General features: G+C 39.1%; 1 protein-coding gene across 1 annotated transcript in view; it reads left to right on the top strand.

Moving 5' to 3' along the window:
* Positions 1-21746, top strand: part of DTHD1 (death domain containing 1) — a 228966-nt gene extending 207220 nt beyond the window's left edge. Inside the window, exon 11 of the mRNA XM_075543590.1 lies at positions 21353-21746. Within this exon, the coding sequence (XP_075399705.1) occupies positions 21353-21746 (394 nt within the window). The remainder of the gene's footprint in view (positions 1-21352) is intronic.
* The last annotated feature ends 437 nt before the right edge of the window (positions 21747-22183 follow it).

Below are 22183 nucleotides of genomic sequence, written 5' to 3'. Positions count from 1 at the left end.
TGTACTAAAAATCACTGTAACAAGCAATGAAAATCTTAAATTTTAATCTTGATGTGTTTTAAAAAAAATCAATTTCACTTTAAGAAATTTCTTTGTTTATTCAAATAAATTTACAGCTGTTTAAAAAATCCTCATAGAGAAATTTTATTTTATCAATTTAATTCCAATTGTTATTGATATATTGAATGATTGAACATATGATCAAAAAGTTCACATCTTATTTTACTAGAAAGGAAAAATCTATTATGAAATATTTTATAGCTATATCTTAGAGTGCTTTTATGTCCATCATGAAAATATTTCCAGTATCATTGGTCTTAAAATTAGAAACCTGAATTTGTTTCACATGTGATCTGTGATTTAATATTTAACAAAGTGGTTTATTTTATTTATAGTTTCAGAAAAAACTTGTACAACCAGAATCATCCTCAGAAATTAGGATGGTGAAACTTTGAGTTGGTTAATTTTGATGCATGAAAAGAAAGACCAATTACCAGAAAAAGGTATCATGTTTGGTAAAGTAGAAGGTTAGATGGATTGGCACAAAACTACACCAATGGATCAAATACACCAACAATCATGAAGTTGACATAGGGTCAGGCAATAGTTTGTTCTGTTAGGAAAGGTTGTCTTGATTCAAATTCAAGTAATCATCAACAAAAAACAACAACATGAGAGTGTACATTAGGTAGAGTAAGAAATGAAACAAAGTTAGTTTACCATCAGTTCATTGCCAATCTTCCAAAAGGGCTAGTGGTCCAGTCGATATTGATTAAAACTGGGTCTGAGGCCATCGTTAGATGCTGAGCAGACAAGTGTACAACCATTGTTAAACAGCTCTTAAAAAAATCCCCAAACATTATCATTGACATTTATTAAACTTAAGGATGACTTCTATTTATATGTAATAATGTGTGATCACCAAATACAATTCCTGTATTCCCTAAGTATCTATACCTGAAATGCAGAGTACAGAAAACACACACACATGTACATATGTATATATGTAAAACTTTTTAAGATAGCTGAGATGAGGTATTCCAGAATAAAGCAAGTCTTAGATGGTGATTTTTGTGGCTAGTGTCCAGAGAGCATTCCTCTCAGAAGCCTGTGATTCTATTTTAAGAAGAGCGTGAGGGTAGGGAATTTGGTTATCTCTCTGGTTGCAAAGGTGAAGACTCTAGGCATACTAGGTTCCTGGGAGATTTGTCTGTGTTCTAAAAGTGGAGAATGAAAACCCAGATGCATTTCATACCATCTCCCAGCAGCAAGAGGGGCAAAGCTGTTTCTCTCCCATACATTAATGTTCAGATTCATTTTGTGACATGTTCTTTTATGGGTAGGATATCTGAGCTGTCATTCATTGCACCACTCCGGGGTACGGGGAGCCTCATAGTTATGATTTGATTTAAGTGAAAAACACATATGTGTAGTAAGGGCTGAATTAAAGGAAATTACAATCCACATAAAATTAAAATACTAGATATACATATTCTCACATATACTTAGATTTTTCTTATGTGCTGGGAGAACCAGAAAGAAGGTATCAAATCTGTGGTTATCATAAGAATAATAAAATGATATGATTCATGCTATCAATGCCTGCGTAGTGCCACTTTCTTCTCTGTGCTGTTGTCACAGCCTTCACCCAGGTGGCATAGTGGTTAGCCGTGGGCTGCAATCCACAATGTCTACAGTTAAATGACAATCCACTCCGAGGGGACAGGAAGGGGCTTTCTGTTCCCAGAAGCAGTTACAGCCTAGGAAACTCACGGGGACAGTACCAACTTGTCCCACAGGCTCCCTATGAGTTGGCATGGACTCAATGGCAATGCATGTGAGTCTCTGAGCTTGAGTAATGTTATTACAACTGCATCTAGTTATGTGTGCATGACAATATTTTGATAGATTTATCAGCATATGCAATACTCCTGGTAATTCATATTGACCCATAGGTCTTCCATATTAAATTAAATTATGACATCTGTGTACTCAATTTCATGTAGACTTTAGAGATATATAATCAAATAAGAATGAAACCAAAAGTCAGACAATAATACTAAAGTTTGATGCTCAGAAATCTAAGTCCCTTAAGCTCTTAGTCCATAAAGTTTAAAACGGTGAACAACAGACTTTGGAGCCTATTTAGAAGAGTTATTTTTCACTTTCATTTCTTCTCTCTCCAAAAGAGACACTGCACTTAATAAGGGGAAATTGAAGAACAAAGATCTCAACACATTAACTTTTCTTAAAAGAAGCATCACTTCTATGGTGCAAAGCTGAAGATGGAGTCATGGAACGCTGACTGAGTTAAGAGTCCTAACAATTGAAAATATTTATCCCTCATTTTCCGGGTTGGAATCTAAGTAAGAGTCAGACATCTTTTAGTCATGGGGACTGGGAATGGCTCTTTTCTCCAGGCAGATTCCCTATGTCGCTCAAAGAATGCCACTTCTTCCAGGTAAGTTGGAGGAGTAGTAGTGTACTAAACGAAAAAGAACTGGATACCGTCAATGGGATCAATAGGACATGAAGTCAAGACAATTGTACAGTAAATTAAGAATCTAACTCTATCCAACCAAATTTTGGTGGGATCGTCACTCTCACTGCCATCAAGGCAATTCTGATTCATATTGACCCTGTGGAACAGGGTAGAACTTCCCCCGTGGGTTCCTGACACTATTACTCTTTATGGGAATACAAAGGTTCATCTTTCTTCCAAGGAAGTGTCTGTTGACTCTGAACTGCTGATCATACAAACTGCAGAATGTATGGTTTGCAGCCCAATCTGTAACCACTATGCCACCTGGGCTCTAGGTGGGACAAGATTTATTATTTGGTGACAATGTTACTGTTGTTGTTAGGTGCCATCAAGTTGGCTCCAACCTATAGAGACACTATGCACAACTAATGAAACATTACACAGTCCTGCACCATCCTCCCACTATTCCTATGTCTGAGCCCACCCATGCAGCTGGGTCAATTCATTTCATTGAGATTTCCAGTTTTTCTATGCCTCATCACTTTACCAAACATGATGTCCTTATCCAGGGATGGGCCTCTCCAAAGTATGTAAGATCAAGTCTGGCTATCCTAGCCTGCAACTAACACTCTGACTTTACTTCTTCCAGTGCAGATAAATTTGCCCTTATAGCAGTCCCTGGTACTTTCTATGTTCTTCTCCAGCACCACAACTCAATTGCATCAATTGTCATATGGTCTTCTTTATTCAGTGTCCGACTGTGAGGTCCATGTGATGAAATGGAGAATACAATCACTTGGGTCGGGTGTGCCTCAGTCCTCAAAGTGATGCATTTGCTCTTCAGTACTCTAAAGAGGTCTTGTGCACCGGTATACCCAGGGCAATGTGTCTGACCACTGCTTTCAGGAGCATTCATTGGGGATCCCAGGAAGACAAAATCCTTGGCAATGTCAACCTTTTCTTCATTTCCCATGATGTTACCTTGCAGTTAAATTGTGAGAATTTGGGTCTTCTTTACATTGGATTGTAATCCAGACTTAAGGCTACAATCATTGACCTTCGATCAGCAAGTGCTTCAATTTCTCCTCACTTTCAGCAAGGAAGGTTTCACCTTCCTCCAATTCTGATGCCACAATCTTCTTTAAAAAATTCAGCTTCACTGATGATTTCCTCGCATATTGATTGAAAAGAGTGTCGTGCCAGGACATGGCCCTGATGCACATGGTCCCCAGCATTCAACCCTGCAGTATCCCCCTGTTCTGTTCCTACAACTCCATCTTGATCTGGGTACCAGTGGCAAATGAGCACAATGAAGGGTTCTAGAATTCTGATTCTTTGCAAGCTGGTCCACAGTTCATTCTGGCCCACACAGTCGAATTCCTTTGTATAGTCCATGAAATACAAGTCAGCTTCTTTCTGGTATTTTCTGCTTTGAGCCAAGATACATCCGACTTGAACAATGTTATTACATCTTCTATTCCCTCTTCTGGATCCAGCCTGAACTTCTGGGAGTTCCCTGACAATGTACTGCTGCAACCATTGTTGGATGACCTTCAGAAAATTCTACTTGTGTGCAATAACAATGATATCTGTATTTTGAGCATTCAGTTGAGTCACCTATTTTTGAAATAGGCACAAATAAGGATGTCTTCCATTCAGTTAGCCAAGTAGCTGCCTTCCAATTTTCTAGTTTGAATGAGCGGCTGCTTCCAGAGTTTCTTCATGTTGCTGAGACATGTCAATGGGTATTCATCAATTCCTGGAGCCTTGTTTTTGTCTAATGTATTCTGTACTGGTTGAACTTCTTCCTTCTTTATCATTAGTGCTTGTTTATATGCTACCTCCTGAAATGGTGGGTTAGTTTTTCTGGTACAGCGACTCTACGTATTCTTTCCATCTCTCTTGATGCTTCCTGTATCAGTCAACATTTTGCCTATAGGATCTTTTAAAATTGCAGTTTGAGGCTTGGATGTTTCTTGGGTTCCTCCAGTTTCAGATATGCTGATCATGTTCCTCACTTTCGGTTTTCTAACTCTAGGCCATTGCACATATCATTATAATATTTGCCTTTTCTTCTTAAGTTGCCTTCCCCAGAAATTTTCTGATTTACAAAAAATCAATATAGTTATCAATATCATTATTGATTTTGACATCATATTACTACCTTGCTTTTATATGCTGGGTGTTTACTTGACAGATGATGTCATTGCCAATGTTGTTTGGTACCGTTGTGCTGATCGTTTAATCCACAGACAATGCAGGACGTTCCTATAGGATCTGTCAGCCTATAATTTTCACACATACACAGTTATCTGTCTGCCTCAGTGGTCTTTAAGATCTTTTAAAGAAGAGAGTTTTTTCTTGTGTATTTTGCCTGCTCCTCCATAGGATACACTTTCTAGGTAAACAGTTAAGCTTATGGTGAGAAGAGAGTAAGAATTGAGAACTTGGTTGATGGTCGGTGCTTATTTACATACAAATATGTCTTTTCCGTCAAAATATTCTAGACAACTTAGTTTTATTTGATCTTCACATTTCTCAAAATAGTTAGTGTTAACTTGATCCTCTGTCATTCAATTTTGTTTAGAATTTTTAATGATAGTTATACCTCTAACTACGCTCCTATTTAGAAAAATATCAATTCCTCAAGAAATATTTCAAGAGTCAGCATTGTCCAGATTCCTAACTAACAATGGTGAAAAATATAAAAATAAAACTCTATATTCTGTAAGACTACATATTGTTTCAATTTATTGGGAATCTTGGAACTTCTTAAATATTATTTTAGCTAGAAGAGTTCAGTCCTTTTGCTTACTGAAAGACAACATTCCTCTTGATCTTACTTAGTAAGCAGCAATCCCTCCCCAAAGAAGAGAAACACGGGCATCTTAAAATAGAGGTATGTCCTGTGGCTGTGTGGATGGAAGGGAGGGGAATGTGCATGCATATAAAAAATTATATGTGTTAGCTGAAAACAAAATCCTTTGCAAGGCATGAGAAAAATAAATGAATTTAAAACCAAAAATCCTTTCAAAAATACAATATAAAGCTCTACATACAGCACAGAAGAATCTGTTGCAATTGTGTTCAGTGCATTACTTTAAAGCTTAACAATATTTCCTAGCAGACAGAAAGTTTCCTCAGAACCCAAAGGAGAAGCAGGGCAAAACAATCACAGCTTTCATGAAATCAACTGTTGGAGTTTCTTTTGCTGTTTGAAAGGACGGGGGGAAAAAAACTTATCTGAAACCTAACAGCTAGGAAATTGAAAATTAGTGCAGCAAAACTGAGAATTTAAATCAGTGTTATTGAATAGTTAAATGTATTTCAACTGGCATCAAGTAGTACCAGGGAAATATATAAAAGTGAGTTCCAGATGTGAAGAAGGACAAAATCGGCATTCTCCTAAAATTCACAGAACTAATTCATAATGAATAGTGGCTTAGTACTAATACAGGAGACAAAATAACAAGATGAGAGATATCCTATATCTATATTCTGAATAGATATATACAAAGAAATTGAAGACAGAAATGGGTGAAAACCATAGGGGAAAAAGTTATACATTCATAAATAGTACACAACTAGTCCTAACTTGCCATGGATATATGTAATAGGTCCGACGGAGTGTAAGATGGCACCTGGCCAATTCAAGCAGCTTCCACCCATCCTCCCCTCCTCACTCTCTCCAACCCCCACCATTCCTTGTGCCCAAAGCTAAGTCACTCAGGTCCCATACAAACTTACTAATCAGGAATCGACATGGTGCTCTCCAACCCCTAGCTACCAGTCTCCACCCACCTTCAGTGCCTCCTTTGTATGGGCACCACTCTCGCCATGATTGAATAGCCCAGCTAATTTACTTTCCTAATAAAGCCTGTACTAACAACAAACAAACTGGTCATCAATCATTTTATAAGGTAGCATATGAAAAAGAACTGATCGTATTGAGAAGTCCAAACTGACCAGAAGGAGTTGATGAAAAACAATGCTCAGGAATTGACAGAATTCTAACTGAAACATTTCAAAAAATGGGTGCCTCACTGGAAGCATTCACTCTACAGCCAGAAATTCAGAAAACAGCTCTTGGACCACCTGACAGAAAGAGATGCATATATGCACCCATTCCAATGGGAGGCCACCTAAGCAAATGCACAAATCTGAGGACAACACTGACACCAGATGACAGTGAAATTTTGCTGAAGATCATCCAACAATGGTTGCAACAGTGCATTGACTGGGAGCTTACAGAGGTTCAGGCCAGATTCAGAAGAGGAAGGACAACAAGGGATATCATTGCTGATGTCAAGTGGATCTTGACTGAAAGCAGAGAGTACCAGCAAGATGTTTACGTTTCATTGACTATGCATGCTGAGGCATTGGACTGTGTGAATCAAAAAAAACTATGGACACCCCTGATGGGAATTCCAAAACAGGTTAATGTGCTCATGTGGAACCGGTACAAGGATCAAGAGGTTTTTATGAGAACAGAACTAGGGTATGCTGCATAGTCTAATATCAGGAGAGATGTGCCTCAGGGTTATATCCTGTCACCATACTTATTCAATCTATAAACCGAGCAAAATCCACGAATCTGACCCAATGGAGAAGAATGCCGCATCAGATGGAAGAAAGGCTTATTAACAACCTGCATTGTGGAGATGACACAACCTTGCTTGCTGGAAGTAACTAGGACTTAAGGCAATTGCTGATGAAGATCAAGGATTGAAGCCTTTAGTGTGGATTGCAGTTCAATGAACAAAGTTCTCACAATGGGACCAATAGGTAACATCATGATAAAGAGAGAGGAAAAAATGAAGTTGTCAAGAATTTAGCCTCATTTGGATTCACGGTCAAAGCTCATGGAAACAGCAGCTACGGTGTCAAAATTTGATGCCTTGCGTTGGATAAATCTGTTGCACAAAACCTCTCTAAAGTTTTTAAAGTGTTAAAAAACAAGGTATGTTACTTTGAGTACTGCAGTGTGCTTGACCCAAGCCGTGGTATTTTAAACCCCTTCAAATTCATTTATTTTATATCACCTCATATGGAATTCCCAGCATGTAACCACCCCCACTACCACAACAAAATATTCTGTGTAAATCGTAATAGACTATAATAACTTTGCAGTAAACTGGAATCCCAGAGTTTTAATTGTGCTCATGCAGAACCTGTACCAAGGGATGCAGCATAGTTTAAAATTAGGAAGCATGTTCATCCTGTATGCCTTTCACCATGCTCATCCCATCCATATGGTAGTCACATAGCATGCGATGTTGGAGGAAATGAAGAATGGCATGGGGATTGGAGGAAGCCTCATTCACAGTCTATGTTATGCAGATGACACAACCTTGCTTGCCGAAAGTGAAAAAGAATTGAAGCACTTTCTGATGAAGACAACAGTATGTTTTACTGGGAAAAATTCCAGCAAAAGACCTGTTTAAATTGTTCAAAAGCAAAGATGTTACCTTGACGAATAAGGTACACCTGGCCCAATTCATCCTATTTTCAATTCTTACTTCTTCATGAGAAAGATGAATGGTGAATAAGGAATATCAAAGGAAAATAGATGCCTTTGAATTGTCGTTGTTGGTGAAGAATATTGAATACAACATGAAGAATGGAACAACTTTTGACAGAACAAGAAAGTACAGCTAGAATTTTCCTTGTAAGAGAGGATAGCAGGGCTTTGTTTGGTGCACTTTGACCATACTCTCGGGAGGGATCAATTCCTGGAGCCAGATGTCATGCTTGGTCAAGATGGTCAGTGAAAAATAGGACGACCTTCAAAGAGATGGACTGACTCAATGGCTGCCACAACGAACTCAACCCCAGCGATGATGGGGAGAATGGCTTCAACAGAAAAGTGCTTCAATCTGTGTGTTGGGAGCTTGAATTGATGCAAACTTGATGATGCTTATATCACCACCACCACCAGGCACTTTGCTTTGAGATTGCTGAGAATCTCATGGTATCAATTTGTTGAATGTTTTGGGGATGTTCTGATATCGCCACCTTCTCATTTATTCCTCATACTTTGTGGGTACGATTAGGGGTCCAAGTCATGATAGTTGGAGTGAGGTGGACACCGAGTACTTCAACTACAGTAAACGACAACTCCAGATTGCCCTTGACAACAAACCTACTCTTGAAAGAATACAGTCTGAACAGAGATTTTATTAAAAATATGGACAGCAAAGGAATTGTTGATTGGGGATACTCTTTTGCAGCTAATGAATACAAGACAGGAACATATGTTACCAAGAACTTTTTAAACAAATGGACATTTAGAATAAATTCTCAAATCTAATATTATCTTATATTCTTAAATCTAAATTATATTATTTGATAATCTTGCCCCAACCTACTTTTCAGGCTTATGTAATCAAAAATTGATTGTAGGTCTCCCTGAACACACTTTATCAGATAAATTCTCAAAGATAGCTTGATTGTAGGTCTCCCTGAACACACTTTATTGGATAAATTCAGTTTTGCTTCCTTAAAGACAGATTCCATTACCTCCAGTGGAATATTAATACTTCTTCCTTTCTGCCTGCTGCTTTTTCCTGTCACTTCATTGGCCCAATGAACACAAGCACCATGCCCTATGTGCCATTTTATATTTTCTGATTTTAATTATTTGTTTATATTTCCTTATCTAGACCCTCTACTTCAGCTTTATGTATTGTTCTGAATTCGTTTATAAATCTATGATGGAGTTTCCATGAATTTATTCAGCATAAACCATTCTTGAGAGATATATATTTCAGCACTGATCCAGTTGCTGTGTTCCCCACAGGTGTAGATCCCATATTATTTTTATATTGTCTTGTCAAGGAGACAGTTCTAGGCGTGTCATCATTCAAGTTGTGGAATTTATAAATAGGACTTTTGTATTTCCAGGCTCCCTGCTCCTGTCACCTGTTATCATCCACTTCTATTTCAAATGTAGTTCTGCCATGAATTCCCCATAGGGAGGAGCTAAGAATTACATGAGCTCTTTGTTCCGCAACTACCAGTGGGTATCAATATAACAACACTGATCATATATGCTGTTATTGTTATTAGGTCATTCGGATTTAAGCTGACTCATATCGCCCCCGTGTTCAACCGAATAAAACAATACCAAATCCTGTGCAACCCTCACCATTTTTTGTTTGCTTGGTTGTTTTCTCTATCAGCCCATTGTTGTAGCCACAGTGTAAATCCATCTCCTTGAGGGTCCACTTTGACCTGTTACCTGTATGGCCCTCCCTCATATATACAGCGCATAGTTATTTAGAACTGTGTCTCTTCTCCCTAAAGACAATGGCCTATTTGTAAACAAAGGTAAACTTTTAAGAATATTGTGTTGTCGGCTCAGCCAGATGTATACCCACAAGATCTCAATTCTTGTTATTTCCCTGACAATATATACAGAGTTGCCAGGAAATGTTTACAGATATGAAGTCTGACATCCTTACTTTCACTTTCATCTTCTTGAGAATACAGTGGACTACATTAAATATCAATGACCTGTCTCTCAGTTTGTCATCCTGTGGTGCAGAAAACTGTGCCACTGGTATTTTCAAATGAACAGTTTCAGCAAAGTCCCAGACAATGAACAGACTAAGCCAAAGGAATATGCTGTCCACCTCAGAGACCTTAGTCCCTGAAATCCCTATGGGTACCATCAACACATTGCCACCTACTAAAAGTCTTATACATAGGAGCAGAACACTATCAAGATGAGGCTCTGAGTTTGGAAGACACTCAAAATATGATTGAGGAAGAACTACTCTTTCAAAGTAGAGTCAACCATAATGACATGGATCGAGTAAAGCTTAAACCATAATGACATGGGTCGAGTAAAGATTAAAGCCTTTGGGGCCTTCATTTGCTTATGGTGCATTACTCAAAATAAGAATAACAGCTGCAAACTTGAATTAATAATTGAAGTTTGGAATGTATAAAGTATGAAACTAGGAAAAATGGAACTCACCAAACATGAAGTAGAACACATAGAGATAAATATCATAGTTTTCAGTGAGCTAAAATGGACTGACCTTGGCCATTTTGAATCAGAAAAGCATATGGTTACCTGTACCTAGAATGACACAGTCTAGAGGAATGAAGTGACATCATCAGGAAGTACCTGGAAAGAACTACCTTGAAGAGCAATGCTTTCTGTGATAGGATAATATCTATAGGCATGCAACAAAATCCAATTAATATAACTATTATTCAATTTATATGCCAAGAACTTAAGTGAGTTATGCAAAAATTAAGAATTCTACCAACACCTTCAATCTGAAATTGATCAGACATACAATCAAGATGCATTGGTAATTGTTAAAAATTTGGGGGGGGGGAGGAATAGTAGTTGGGAAATATGGTCTTAGTGATAGGAACAAGGTTAGAGCTATCTTTATAGAATTTTTATGAGATGAAGGATTCTTCTTCAAACTTTTTTTAACAACACCAAGGCAACTGTACATGTTTACTTCTACTGATGAAATGCAGAGAAATCAAATAGACCACATATGTGAGAAGAGACAGTGAAGAAGCTCAATATCAGCAGCTAAAGCCAGGTCAGGGGCTGACTGTGAAACAGACCATCAATTACTGATATGTAAGTTCAGTCTGAAGCTGAAGAAAATTAAAACAAGTACAAAAGAACCAAACTACGACTTTGTGTCTATATCACCTGAATTTTGGGAACATCTCAAGAACAGATTTGATGCATTAAACAAAAATGACAGAAAATCTGAGGGACTGTGGGATGACTTCAAGAATACCATACAAAGGTATCAAAAGATATTTAAAAAGAAAAGCACAAAATGAATGTCAGACGAGATTGAAACTTGTTCTTAATCCTAGAGTTGCCAAGAAAGATGGAAGAATTATGAAGTCAAACAACTGAAGAGAAAATTTCAAAAGGCAACTCAAAGACAAAGTAAATATTATAATGAAATGTGCAAAGACCTAAAGGAATGACGTACTCGGCACATCTTAAATGGAAAGAACTCAAGAAAAATTTAAACCTCAAGCTGCAGTACTGAAAGATTCCATGAGCCAAGTATTGAACGATGCAGGAAGCATTGAAACAAGATGGAAAGAATACACAGAGGTATTGTACAGAAAATAAATAGTTGACATTCAATCATTTCACGAAATGGCATATGAGCAAGAATCAATGGTATTGAAGGAAGAAATTCAAGCTGCATGGAAACATTAGTCAAGAAACAAGGCTACTAGAATTGATGTTATACCCATGGAAATATTCCAACAAGCTGACAAAGCTCAGGACGCGCTCACTCATTTATGCCAGAAAATTTGGAAAATGACAGCTTGGAGGAATCCATATGTGTATCCATTCCAAAGAGAAGTGACCCAACAGAGTGAACATTGTAGAACAATGTCAATGATGTCACATGCAAGTAGATTTTGCAGAAGACAATCCAACGATGGCACATCGCAGCAGTACATTGACAGGGAGCTGCCAGAGTTTTAGGCCAGGTTCAGAAGCAGACATGGAACAAGGGTTATAATTGCTAACATTAGATGGACTGAAAGCATAGAGTAACAGAAAGATTGACTATGCAAACACCTTAAACTGTGGATCACAAAAACTCGATATCTTTGAGAAAAATGTGAATTCCTGAACACTTCCTTGTGCTCATTCAAAACCTGTAAAAGAATCAAAAGGGAAGGGTGGAGAAAGAAAAGGGAAAGGATGCTAAAATGTCCAGGAAGGAAAAGTATGTTTACAGATGAATTATGGAACATAAATTTGGAGAGTGATAAGGTGGCCCAAAATTCATTTGAAGATTTAGAGATTATGTCATATCGTGTCAAAGTTTTAAAAATTGTCATCGATGATCTGGAGAGGACTAATAGATGGTCATAGTCTTTCAATTCCAAAACGTGACTTTTTCCTGCTAGATCTGGGCAAGAGAAGGTGGGGCAAGATATGAAAGCATTACATTATTCATCTGTCAGTGGCTGTTAACTGAGCTGATGATACTTGCAAAAACGTGGGACTTTAATAAGGGGGTTTGCCAAATTTTCTATCCTGCAGTGGATACAATGAGCCATGTAGCAACAGAAAGAGAGATTCCACTCTCCTCAAGAAAGAAAAGGCAGGAGTGGATCTTATCACCTGGAGATCCCTGCGCGTTGAGCCTCTTTGATCTGAGCACAGAAAGTTGTGATGCAGAGAAATAGAATGAGAAAGACAGAGTAGCAGCAAACAGCAGCAAGAGCCAGAGCATGAGATAGAACATCAACTTGTTAACCGACCTGATAAACCCCACAATAAAGAACATAGTCTGTGAGTTCTGGAAGACCATGAATTCGTGACCCCAACTGAGCGGTAAAGAGTGCTGTGGGAGGAAGGGGTGGTGTTCAAATTGGTAAGGAATCTTGGAGGGTGGAGGTATGGCTGATCCCTGTCTCACAGGAATCTGTTCTGGGCCAATGGCACATGTGATTCTCCTTCTGTCTTGCAAAGTCTTAGGACATAAGATGCCATGTTCAATGTCTTTTCACAAATCCCAAGTATGGATGGAATTGGTTGACTCCTTTAGAAAAAGTATGCTTGCAGCACTGTGGAGCATGAGCCACAAGAAGGCCAGAGACTCGAGGTAAATAGAGTAATGATCAAGTGTTACAGCATCCTTAGGGAGAGAGAGTGAGAGCCAGAGCTAAGGCATTAGCCAGAGAGTTATGAATTCTACAGAATCTGGCCAGTACCAATTACCAATCCAGTTAGAATCCTGGCTTGTTAGCCATTTTCACCACCCAGGGACTCCACAGAAACTGCACTGTAGTACAATGAAGTGCTTGGGTTGGATCATCACTATTTTCTCACATGGTGATATTTAGTGCTCAGAGGCACACAGTTGCTTTTATCATTTGTTCTTCCTCTTTTTGGGGACATTTTCACAGGCAATTAATTTCTTTCCACTGCTGACAATGCCCACGTCTCGGCAGTGTAGCTAGCTAATTGCTACTGCATGCTGCTAGAATGTGCTTCACAAAGAGGTGGATAGTCTGGTGGAGTGCGACCTACCAGCTAACTGATTTACTAAAGGACTCTCGGTCACACACAGTGATCTCTGAAACCTTCGGTGTATGAACTGATCTAAAGTAATTGTTTAACTGATCCTTCAGAGATCTATTTGGATGCTCAAATTTTCTATGTTCCTAATTTCCAGTGTATATAAACTATTGATAATCTTTTTGCTCATACATTGGAGCAATAAAACTTTACTAAATGGCTCAAGGGTAACCAACAACAAGAAAGACAATTTGTATTAGGCCAGGCTGACTAGAGAAACAAAACTCATATGTATAAGAAAGAACTTTATATCAAAGAGTAACTGTATATTAAGAAAACATCCCAGCCCAGTCCAGATCAAATCCGTAAGTCCAATATTAGCCCATAAATCCAATACTAGTTTATAATTCCTTCTTCAGACTCACACAGTAGTCATATTCAATGCTGCAAAATGCAGGAAGATCACAGGTCAGTGGATGCAAAGTCATGTGGATCCAGTGGCAGTGGTGCAAGCATCTCCAGGGATCTGGCTGCCATCAGCATGACCCAAAGTGGCTAGTCAACAGGAAGGTGAAGCAGAGAGACAGAGGAAATTCCCAGATTCCTCATGAGAAGGCCACACCCAAAAGAAGGCTTCCTCGGAGTGTGACCTGACTGAGAGGGTAGACTCCACCCCTATTCTTTTCAAGTTGACATGGATTATGTAACTACCACACAACTCACCAATATTAATTCTGACTCATAGAACCTCAATAAGACAGATAAGGACTTTCCACTTGGTTTCCAAGGATAAAGTAACTATGGAAGCACATCACCAGATCTTTCCACAGCAGCATAATTACTAAGAAATACAATGCTGTCTTGTGCATAACCATTGCACAACCAGGCCACTCATGTTGCACAAAATCTATTAGGTATGCAATAGGAGCTATCTAGTTTAGTGTTATTATTTTAAAATTATTATTGTTTTCTTAATATTATTTTATTATGGCCAGAAATTACTACTGGTTGACCTTTTGAATATAAAACTTTCAAGTTAAAATTTTCTTCCAGGAATATTCATGAATGCATTGTTATAAATTCTTCTAAAGGCAGTTCTGCTGCTACTTCCTTTTCAGTGACTCTATATTACATGGCGTGGCAGTGAGTGCATGTACCAGAGATAAGCCTTGTGCAGGTAGGAAAACCATTTTTTACATTTTGCTTTAAATTAGAATCAAAGCCGTGAAGTTTCATACATTGCCCCAAGAGTGACACTATGTGGAGAAGGCGCTGCTTGTGCTATAAAGTTCCTCGAGAAAGCAGCCAGTGTTGCTGATGGAGCACTAACTGAGATTTAGTTAACTTGAATTTACAGTAGGAATAAGCTCTCTGGCTTGTATAAAGGATTTGCTTAACAACTCTAAGTACATGTCTAGCCATAGACCAGTCAGAATCAGAAAACATACAATAACACATACATTGCACTGTGTTATACAAACAAAGTGCCCTTTGACAAGGGACATTCATTTAGCTCTTATATCAATTTTATGAGGTATTTCTTACCCTGCTTATTTACATATGGCAACTGGGTGTAAGGGAATGGATCCACAATTGAATTTCTTGGAGAGAACACTGAAGTTTAAGTTTTAAAACTTTGTGAAGAAATTCAGAATGTATATTAATATATTACAATAGATTTAATTTAAATATGAACTTATAGAATCTTGCTAACAATTAAGATTAATTCATTTTATAACCATTTAACAACCTTGAGAATCCAATTACAATAAAACAAAATACCTGTGGTATAAAGTTATACCACTCTATTTTAACTACAGATGAAATCATATTAAAGTGACCAATACCCATTGTAGACTTTTATACATAGCATTACATCTATGTTTTTGTTGATGTCAGGGGTCGATGAGTCTGTGAGTCCATCTCATTGAGGTCCTCCCGCTCTTTGCTGCCCCTTCACTTTACCAGGAAGGATGTCCACTGGTCACCCCTGACAGTTTATCCAAAGTTAGACAAATTCTTTCCACTCTTGCCTTAAGGAGCTTACTACTCTGGCTCTACTTTCTTCCAACACAGATCGGCTTGTCCTTTGAAAAGTCCCTGGTACCTTCACTATTGCCCTGAATCACAATCCAGATGCATCAATTCTTCATCTTTCTCCCTTATTCAGTGTCCAACTTTCACATGATATGAGGCAATGGCAACTTCAATCTTTTCTCCATTTATGATGATGTTAGATTTTGGTTTGGTTTTGAGGATTTTGGTCTCCTTTACACTGAGTTCCCATTCTGAAGGCTATAAGCCTTGATCTTCATCAGCAAGTGCTTGACTTCCTCCTCACTTTCAGCAAGCAAGATTGTGTCAGCTGCATACCACAAGTAGTTAGTAAACCTCCCTCTGCTCCTGGTGTCACATGCTTCTTCATATAATCCAACTTCTCTGATGATTCTATTGGTGTGCAGATTGAACAAATATGGTGATTGATCAATATACAAATTCAGAATGAGCACAAGGAAGTGTTCTGGAATTCTCATTCTTCTCATGGTTGTCCACAGGTTCATCTCCTCCTCCTCCTCCTTCTTCTTTTTAAATCATTTTATTGGGGACTTGTACAATTCTTATCACAATCCATACATCCATCCATTGTGTCCAGCACATTTGTGCATTTGCTGCCATCATCATTTTCAGAACACATTCTTTCTGGTGAGCCCTTGGTATCAGCTCCTCATTTTTTTCTCCCCCTACCACACCCCATCCTTCATGAAACCTTGATAATTTATAAATCATTGTTATTATTTCATGTTTTACACTGACTGGGTGGGGGTTATATGTAAATCATTGTGATCAGTTTTCCCTTTCTGCCCCCATATTCCCCTCCTGGTATCGCTATTCTCATTATTGGTTCTGAGGGACTTATCTGTCCTGGATTCCCTGTGTTTCCATCTTTTAGCTGTACCCATGTATATGCTCTGGTTTAGCCAGATTTGTAAGGTAGAATTAGGGTCATGATAGTGGGGTGGAGCATCAAAGAACTAGAGAAACGTTGTATGTTTTAAGAGTGCTATACTTCACCCTGACTGGCTCATCTGTTCCTTGTGACCCTTCTGGAAGGGGATGTCTACTTGTCTACAGATGGGCTTTGGGTCTCTACTCTGCACTCCCCACTCATTCACAATGATATGATATTTTGTTCTGGGTCTTTGATGCCTGATACCTGATTCCATTGACACCTCATGATCACATAGGCTGGTGTACTTCTTCCAAGTGAACTGTGTTGCTTCTCAGCTAGATAGCCACTTGTTTATCTTCAAGTCTTTAAAACCCCAGATGCTATATCTTTTGATAGCCGGGCACTATCAGCTTTCTTCATAGTTGCTTATGCACCGATTTTATTTTATTTTCGGGGCCATGTCGGGAAGGGGAGCATCATGGAATGCCAGTTTAATAGAAAAAAGTGTTCTTGCCTTGGGGAGTACTTGAGTAGAAGCCCAATGTCCATCTGTTACCTTAATACTAAAGATTTAAATATATGTTCATAGATCTATTTCCTTATTGTTATATAAATATATTTACATATACACATGACGGTTTTTGACCTCTATAAATGCCCTTTGCCTTCTAGTTCTGTCCTCTATTTCCTTTTACTCTCCTCTTGTCCCACTATCATGTTTGGTCTTCATTTGGGTTTTAGTAATTCCTCTGGGTTACATTGCCCTTGATGAAGTCCTACCAGGCATCCTATGCCCTCCTTGCCATAGATTTTAGATTACTTGTTGTTCCCTTGTCCCTGGGTTTGTTAACGCCCACTTCCTTACCCCTCCCTCCCCTTCTCCCATGTCCCGCTGCAACTGTCATTCCATTGTTTTCTCCTTGGATTGTTAATCCCACCTATTTTATCTAGATATACATGCAGAGACAAAAATAAGCACACACACACAAAAAGCAAAACAAAACAGCAAAAGGAAAAACAATTACAAAACAACAACAAAAAAGCCTATAAATAGCTCAAGGTCTGTTTGTTGACCTTTAGGAGTGTTCTCTCTGGTTGAGTCTGATGGAGTGCCACGCAACTGGCTCCAAAGTCTGTTTTTGGTATTCCTGGTCTTCATTGCTTTGCTCCCCTTGCTGCTCTGTTGCACGCCCTTAGCATTTTGCCCAGAGTGGTGGGGTCAGATCAAGCACAATTCCTTCAATGTGCCTCCAGTGTTGTCCCTCCCTCAAATCTCTATGGGTCAGTGAGCACAGCTTTTATGGTCCACACAGTCAAAAGCCATTAGTCAATGAAACACAAGTACACATCTTTCTGGTACTCTCTGCTCTGAGCCAAGCTCCATCTGACATCAGCAATGATGTCCCTTGTTTCACATCTTCTTCTGAATCTGGCCTGAATTTCTGGCAGGTCCCAGTCAATATACTGCTGCACATTATGTACACAGAGTTCAAAAAGTGTTAAAAGAATGAACCTATGACTAGCTCAATTGAACTCAACCCTCTATTGTTCAAAAAGATATTTTATGCAATCACATGTTGAAGAAGAAATTGTCAGAAAAATTCTATTTTTAAAAGAATACTTAGAAGTGAAGCAACAAGCTCAGGGTGACATGGTAAAAAAGCAGAGTCATTGCTTGACTCATTTTACTTGTTCTGGATTATTGAAATTGTGCGCTAGGCTTGTTTCCAAGGACATTGAGTTGTAGTTGAAAAGGTAAATTCACTTGAATATTGTTTTAAATAATGGGTTAGCCCAAGGCAAATTACACATTCAGTAAGTGTTTTGAACTACCCATTTATAAGATCATAGTAATTTCTAAAATTTTCATTTCTTGGAAGAAATAACCTGTCATAAAATTGGAGAATCATGCAAGTTATAAATGGTGGTGACTCCTAAGTCATTTACATTGTTGCTGTTAGTTGCCTTCAAGTTGGCTCTGACATACAGCGACCCTGGGTATAACAGAAGGAGGCACCATCTGGTCCTGCAGCATCCTCACAATTGTTCTCATGTTTGAGCCTATTGTCCCATTGTCGCAACCATAGGGTCAACCCTTGTCTTCCTTTGAAGATGTCATCAGGACCAGCCACTAGAAAAAAACCTCATACTTGGTAAAGTCAATGTAAGTTAATATGAAATAAATGTTCCATGAGCTGGATTGACACAATAGCTTCAACAATGGGTTCCGATATTCTAGCAAAAGTGTTGGTAATGAAGGACCATGCAGTGCTTTGGTATGTTATAGAAAAGGTCCCCATGAATGAGAGCTATCTGAGGAGCAACTAACACCAACATTATAAAAGAAAACATTGCAATTGGGCTAAACTACTGCCACCAGGGATTAGATGTGTCATTAAACACAATACACAGCAATTTGGAGATTGTGTTCATAAACAAATTCAAAATTAAAATTGTTCCTTTAACATATACCTCTTTCTTTGAAAAAGTAGACAATGGGTTGGAAAGGGGAAACCGATGACAAGGATCTACATATAACCTCCTCCCTGGGGGATGGACAACAAAAAAAATGGGTAAAGGGAGATGTCAGATGATGTAAGATATGACAAAATAATAATAATTTATGAATGATCAAGGGTTCATGAAGGAGGGGAAAGCAGAGGGGAGGGGGGAAATGAGGAGCTGATACTAAGGGTTTAAGTAGCAAGCAAATGTTTTGAGAATTATGATGGCAATAAATGTACAAATGTGCTTGACACAAAGGATGTACCATATGGATTGTGATAAGAGTTGTACGAGCCCCCAATAAAATGATTGAATAAAATGTTTTTAAATAAATAAAAATTATATAAATTTTGGAAATGAAAAAAACAAAAAAATGTATTAAATGTATAACAGTTGTATTCTGGTTAAATTAAATTTATTAATATTCACAAAACATGTATTGCAGTTGTAATGGTAAATAGGACTGGTTAGATAGTATGGATTTAAATCTATTTTGCTATGCACCTGAATAAAATCTCATTGGAAATAGTATGATTAACTAAAAAATGCTACCTTTCAGAAACATTTTAGGCTGTAAAGCATATTCTTCTTGATAACGAACGTGTGCAATTACCCAGATTATTGAAAGTATTTTATCTGTTGGTATGCAGCATTTTATTTTTCTTATACTTTTGAAATAGTACAAAAACAGGTACAGATATTCCGTGTGTTAATCTCCTTTTCACTGATTTTACTTTGTTCATATGAGAATGTTTGAACTGTAGATTCATATAGTTTGATTACTGCTTCTGTTTCATTTATTCGGTTTTTCCTTTGGACATATCAAACATATCAAAAAATATATATAACATGTATCACTTCTACTGTGTTATCATAATCTCAAAATTGAACTCTTTATTTCTTCATTAAAATGAAATTGTTCCTATCATCACTGATTTAGATTTCCAATTAATCATTTTAGATTACTCATCAATCATTTGTTCTGTATTATCACCATCATTATTTCACTCCTTTTTTTTTGTTTTTTAACAGTTTTATTTGCCATGTAATTCACACATCCTCCAATTCAACAGTTCAAATATATTAAAGAGTTGTACAATTATCACAATCAATTTTAGAACATTGTCTTCTTCATTTTTTTACTTTAATTTTAATCATTTTATTGGGGCTCATGCAACTCTTATCACAATCCATACATACATTAATTGTGTAAAGCACACTTATACATTTGTTGTCATCAACATTCTCAAAAATTGCTTTCCGCTCGGGTTCCTGGAATCAGCTCATTTTCCATTTTTCCTTCCCTTTCCCTCCCCACTCCCTCATGAACCCTTGATAATTTATAAAGTATTATTTTATCTTACCTTACACTGCCCGGTGTCTTCCTTCACCCATTTTCCTGTTGCTCATATCTAGGGAGGAGGTTATATGTAGAGCCTTGTGATCATTTCCCCCTTTTTACCCCACGTTCCCTCCTGGTATCGCCACTCTCATTACTAGTCCTGAGGGATCCATCTGTCCTGGATTCCCTGTGTTTCCAGTTCCCATCTGTACCACTGTGCATCCTCTGCTCTAACCAGGCTTGCGAGGTAGAATTGGGATCATGATAGTTTGGGGGAGGAAGCATTGAGGAATAAGAGGAAGGTTGTGAGTTTCATTATCATTGCTGTACTGAACCCTGAGTGACTCATCTCCTCCCCACTACCCCTCTGCAAGGAATGTCCAGATGTCTACAGATGGGCATTGGGCCCCCATCACATGCTCCCCTCATTCACAATGATATAATCTCCCCCACCACCTTTGGTGCTTGAAACCTGGTCCCCTCGGCCCTTCATGATCACACATGTTGGTATGCTGCTTCTATGTGGACTTTGTTTGCTTCTGGGCTAGATAGCCACTTGTTTACTTTCAAGCCTTTAAGAGCCCAGACGCTATATCTCTCGATAGCCAGGCACCATCAGCTTTCTTCACCACACTTCCTTATGCACACATTCGTCTTCAGTGTTTACGTGGGAAGGTGATCACACAATGGTGATTTTTATTCTTTGGTGTCTGCTACCTGATCCCTTCAACACCTCATGATCACACAGGTTTGTGTGCTTCTCTGTTGGCATTGTTGCTTCCTAGCTAGATGGCCGCTTGCTTGCGTTCAAGCCTTTAAGACCCCCGACACTATATCTTTTGATAGCCGGGCATCATCAGCTTTCTTCACCACGTTTGCACGTTTGTCTTCAGTGATCATGTCGTTAAGATGGGTATCATGAAATAACCATTTAGCTGAGCAAGGTGCTTTTGCATTAAGGGAATGCATGCTCTGGGGTGAGAGCTGGGTATGGGTAGGGCATGGTGACATGCTCCTTCCTGGAGGCTAAAGGAACAGCATCATCTACCAGCAGAATGGCATTGTGCCCACTGTGGAGCCCAAGATCCTCCCCGACGGAAACCATGACCTAAAGCGCAGCCAGCATGTCACTGAGAAGGTGCTGGCTACCATCTGCAAAGCCCTGAGTGACCACCAAGTCTACCTGGAAGGCACCTTGCTGAAGCACAATATGGTCACCCCCGGCCATGCCTGCACACAGAAGTTTTCCCACGAGGAGATTGCCATGGCAACCGTCACTGCATTGCACTACTCCGTGCCCGTGCCCGTGTCCCTTGCTGTTACTGGGGTCACCTTCCTGTCTGTAGGCCAGAGTGAGGAGGAGGCGTCCATCAACCCATGGGCTCTGACCTTCTCCTACGGGCAACCCTGCAGGCATCTGCCCTGAAGGCCTGGGGTGGTAAGGAGGATAACCTGAAGGCAGCCCAGTAGGAGTAAATCAAGCAAGCCCTGGCCAACAGCCTTGCCTGCTAAGGAAAGTACACTCCAAGCGGTCAAGCTGGGGCTGCAGCCAGTGAGTCCCTCTTCGCCTTTAACCACGTCTACTAAATGGAGGTGGTGTGAGGCTGCCCCTCAACACTGCCGGCCCCCCAGCCCCCTCCCATGTCCACCTCTTGATGGGAGGACACCACCTGGGCTCCTGGCCATGCTTTCCTCTCACTCTCGCTGCCCATGTGCCAGTGGTGTGCGGTGTTGTCTGTGTATGTTGACTCCATCGCCCTTTCCAGCTCACTGCCAATAAACATCGGTTTGGGGGGTGGCAGGGAGAAGAAGAAGGTGATGGTATTTGAATTGGTATAGCACTGAACTTGTCATCTTTACTAT

Source organism: Tenrec ecaudatus, chromosome 3 (genome assembly GCF_050624435.1).
Source record: "Tenrec ecaudatus isolate mTenEca1 chromosome 3, mTenEca1.hap1, whole genome shotgun sequence".
Lineage (NCBI taxonomy): Eukaryota > Metazoa > Chordata > Mammalia > Afrosoricida > Tenrecidae > Tenrec > Tenrec ecaudatus.
Note: the sequence above shows the minus strand (reverse complement) of the source record. Positions and strands in the feature narration are given on the sequence as shown.